The sequence below is a fragment of the Arachis ipaensis genome, chromosome B10 (assembly GCF_000816755.2).
Source record: "Arachis ipaensis cultivar K30076 chromosome B10, Araip1.1, whole genome shotgun sequence".
Classification (NCBI taxonomy): Eukaryota; Viridiplantae; Streptophyta; class Magnoliopsida; order Fabales; family Fabaceae; genus Arachis; species Arachis ipaensis.
Genome location: NC_029794.2, coordinates 99,882,411 through 99,886,251, shown reverse-complemented (window position 1 = coordinate 99,886,251; position 3,841 = coordinate 99,882,411). Strand labels below are relative to the sequence as shown.

At 38.3% G+C, this 3,841-nt stretch overlaps 1 protein-coding gene across 1 annotated transcript; it reads left to right on the top strand.

The window, feature by feature from the left end:
• Positions 1,045–2,618, top strand: LOC107620845 (protein FAR1-RELATED SEQUENCE 9-like). The gene is made up of 3 exons (XM_016322951.1): positions 1,045–1,208; positions 1,269–1,503; positions 1,848–2,618. The coding sequence occupies exons 1-3, from the start codon at positions 1,045–1,047 to the stop codon at positions 2,616–2,618; spliced, it is 1,170 nt and encodes a 389-aa protein (XP_016178437.1).

Genomic DNA, 3,841 nt, shown 5'->3' with positions numbered 1-3,841 from the left:
AAAATCATCTGTTTCTTAGGCTTCATTTGTTTGGTGATTATAAATTGAAACTCATCTGTTTCTTAGAGTTCCTATTAAGTTGTTTTTGGCTTACATTTGCTATTGAATTGCCACAAAAATTAATTTCTCAGATGGCTCCTCCCCCAGTAATGTTCTTTCGATTACTATTATTCCTTTTTACAATTAGTTTTGTTAATTCGCTATCATATAATTTTTTTTCATTATTTGTTCTATGTCACTTGATTGTTGTGTGCAAGAATATATATTCTTGCATAATATAAATTAGGTGATATTTTATCAAACAATGGTATGGTCCCTTATTTTTCTTAACTATTTTTAAATAATTTGTAATTTAATGAGACAATAACTATAACTTAAAATTCTGGTTGATTATCAATGAAATTTATGATGAATTTTGTTATTTATTATGATTGCCTTTTGTTATTTATTGCCTTTTGTTTATTTTATCTCATTAGGATACAATGGATGTTGATTTGGAACCACTCAATTCACAAGACAACGTCGAAGATTGCATGATGACTGGTGTGGAAGAAAATGTGAACTACACTTGTGATTGCGGTGGCAGCAGTAGCAAGTGTGTGTCTGTGATGGCTGATAATGTTATAAACTAGACCTTTGAAACATCGGATACAACTTATAACTTGTATGTACGTTATCCGACATGTGGCGATTTTGGAGTTTGCAAGGGTGATACAGCACGTGGAAAAGATGAACACAGTGCAGAAGGCGATTTTTTGCAACAAGGAAGGAAAGAGAGCTGAGAAATACATCTCTAATTCGAGTAGGAAGAGGAAGCATAGAGCGCTGACTTGCACTGGTTATGAAGCCATACTTGCGGTATACTTTGACACGAAAACTTCGACTTGGAGGGTTAAAAAATTAGTCGAGAAGCACAACCATGATCTTGTTCCATAATGCTTGGTACACCTAATTCCAAACCACCGAGGGTTGACTAAGGCACAAAAAGCTCAGGTGAACACCATGCATGATCATGGTCTTCCAACCTCTAAAATATTGAGACTAATGGTAGGCCAAGCCGGTGGTTATGTCAATGTCGAGTTCACAAAGAAGGACCTCGATAACCACATTCAAAGAACTCGTCGTGCAAAGCTCATTGGTGGGGGTTCCAATGCGGCAATTAGCTATGTACTTGGGAAAGTCAATGTTGACCCCATGGCCATGGCAAGGTACAGTGTTACTAATGAAGGTCGGCTGGCAAATTTATTTTAGGCAAATGGTGTTTGTAGGGCCGACTATCAGTGCTTTGGAAATGTGCTTGCATTCGATACAACCTATCAGAAGAATAAGTACAGAAGGCCGTTGGTAATCTTCTCGGGTTGTAACCATCACCGCCAAACATGTATATTTGGCTTTGCCTTGGTAGAGGACGAACGAACAGCAACATATATGTGGTTGTTGCAAAACCTTTTAGAAGTCATGCTGAACAAGTCTCCCAGTGTTGTGGTCATAGACGGTGATGAGGCAATGAAGGCAGCAATTCGATAAATCTTCCCAGATGCAACTCACCGATTATGTGGTTGGCACATTTAGAAGAATGTAACGGCAAACATAAAAAACAAAAATTTTTTTAATGACTTCAGAAGATGTTTGTATGCTCCATGGCATTCGGATGAATTTGAAGAATATTGGGAGAATATGATAAAACAATATGGGTTGGAGGAAAATGAGTGGGTTCTAAATGAATATGAAAAGATGAAAAATTGGGCAAGCTTTTACTTGAGGGATAAATTCTGTGCTAGATTTAGAACAATATCAAGGTGTGAGGCGATAAACAACTTCATTAAGAGGTTTATTTGCATTCGCAGAGTCTTCTAGAGTTGGTCCAAAATCTTGAACATGCTCTTAGGGACTATAGACACAATGAATTGGTTTCTCAATTTAAGACGGTGAATGGGGAGCCCATTCTAACTACTGGGTTAGAAGCATTGGAGCTTTCTGTTGCAAATTTTTACACAAGAGAGATTCTTGGAGAAGTAAAAAAGGAGATTCAAGGAGTGGTCACATTAGATATAATAAATGAGGAAAAAATATCAACTACTGTTGTGTTAAAAGTTAAGGAGTGTGATAGAAGGCAACATATATATAACGTACTTTATGATCGCAATACTGAGCATATGGAGTGTGAATGTAGTCGGTGGAGTAGTGAAGGCATTCCTTGCAGCCACATATTTTGTGCCATGAAAAGTGTAGGTTTACAGAAGTTTCCAGATAGTCTTCTTTTGAAAAGATGGTCGAAGGATACCAAAGAGTATCTGGATGAAAGTTCCGCTGGAGGCACTCCGCAAGACAGAGAGAGAGAATTTTTAATGCGCTATGGCGCATTGTCAGTGGTAGCTACGTGGATGGTATTCTTAGGAGCTCAAGATGGTCCTTCTTTCTATGACACTATGAATGAAGTTTGTCGTTGGACCCAAACACTAGAACAAAAATCTGGCTTGAAAAGACAAACAAGAGATTCTCCCATGCCGAACTTTGTTGGTGACCCTTCAGTGGTCAAGACAAAAGGAGCACCCAAGGGGGAAAAAGAGAGAGGTAACCGGAGGTGCACTAAATGCAACAATGATGGTCATGTATAGAAGAATTGTCCTATGAAGAATGACGGTGACGATTTGGGTGATAAGATTGGTAGTGGCACGCAAGCTAGCTTTGATATAGAAGAGGTTAGTAAGATACAATATTGTATTAGTGGTTACTTGAATTAAAATAAACTGGTAACTTCTATGTTGTAGTTATACTTGATAGCAATTTTGACTCTATGTATTATTTTTTCATAGGAGCTTTCCAAGGACCCTATGGCTTCTCAAGGGACATCAACAGTACTGATGAGCGGATATTTTATACGCTTTTTGGGGTTAATTTCATATAATTTTTAGTATGTTTTAGTTAGTTTTTAGTTTATTTTCATTAGTTTTTAGGAAAAATTCATATTTCTGGACTTTACTATGAGTTGTGTGTTTTTCTGTAATTTCAGGTATTTTTCTGGCTGAAATTGAAGGAGTTGAGCAAAAATCTGATTCAGGTTGAAAAAGGACTGCTGATGCTATTGGATTCTGACCTCCCTGCACTCAAAATGGATTTTCTGGAGCTACAAAACTCAAAATGGCGCGCTTCTAATTGCGTTGGAAAATAGACATCCAGGGCTTTTCAGAAATATATAATAGTTCATACTTTGCTCAAGGATAGATGATGTAAACTGGCGTTCAACGCCAGTTCTCTGCCCAATTCTGGCGTTCAGCGCCAGAAAAGGATTAAAAGTTGGAGTTCAACGCCAGAAATGGATCCAAACCTGGTGTTGAACGCCCAAAATGGCCTTATGCACGTGAATTTCTTAAGTCTCAGCCCCAGCACACACCAAGTGGGCCCCAGAAGTGGATCTCTGCACCATCTGTCATAGTCTACTCACTTTTTGTAAACCTAGGCTACTAGTTTAGTATTTAAACAACTTTTAGAGACTTATTTTGCATCTCATAACATTTTTTAGATATGAACTTTGTACTCTTTGACGGCATGAGTCTCTAAACTCCATTGTTGGGGGTGAGGAGCTCGCTGTGTCTCGATGAATTAATGCAAGTATTTCTGCTTTCCATTCAAACACGCTTGTTCCTACCTAAGATGTTCATTCGCGATTAACTGTGATGAAGGTGATGATCCGTGACACTCATCACCTTCCTCAACCCATGAACGTGTGCCTGACAACCACCTCCGTTCTATATCCGATTGAATGAGTATCTCTTAGATCTCTTAATTAGAGTCTTCGTGGTATAAGCTAGAACTGATGGCGGCATTCATGAGAATCCGG

Bases quoted from the DNA above. Each gene is read 5' to 3' on its own strand.
- LOC107620845 (XM_016322951.1), top strand. From the start codon at position 1,045: ATGGTAGGCCAAGCCGGTGGTTATGTCAATGTCGAGTTCACAAAGAAG. The intron at 1,209-1,268 runs GTACAGTGTTAC...TGGTGTTTGTAG, and splicing joins GACCCCATGGCCATGGCAAG to GGCCGACTATCAGTGCTTTG. The intron at 1,504-1,847 runs GCAATGAAGGCA...TTGCATTCGCAG, and splicing joins TGGTCATAGACGGTGATGAG to AGTCTTCTAGAGTTGGTCCA.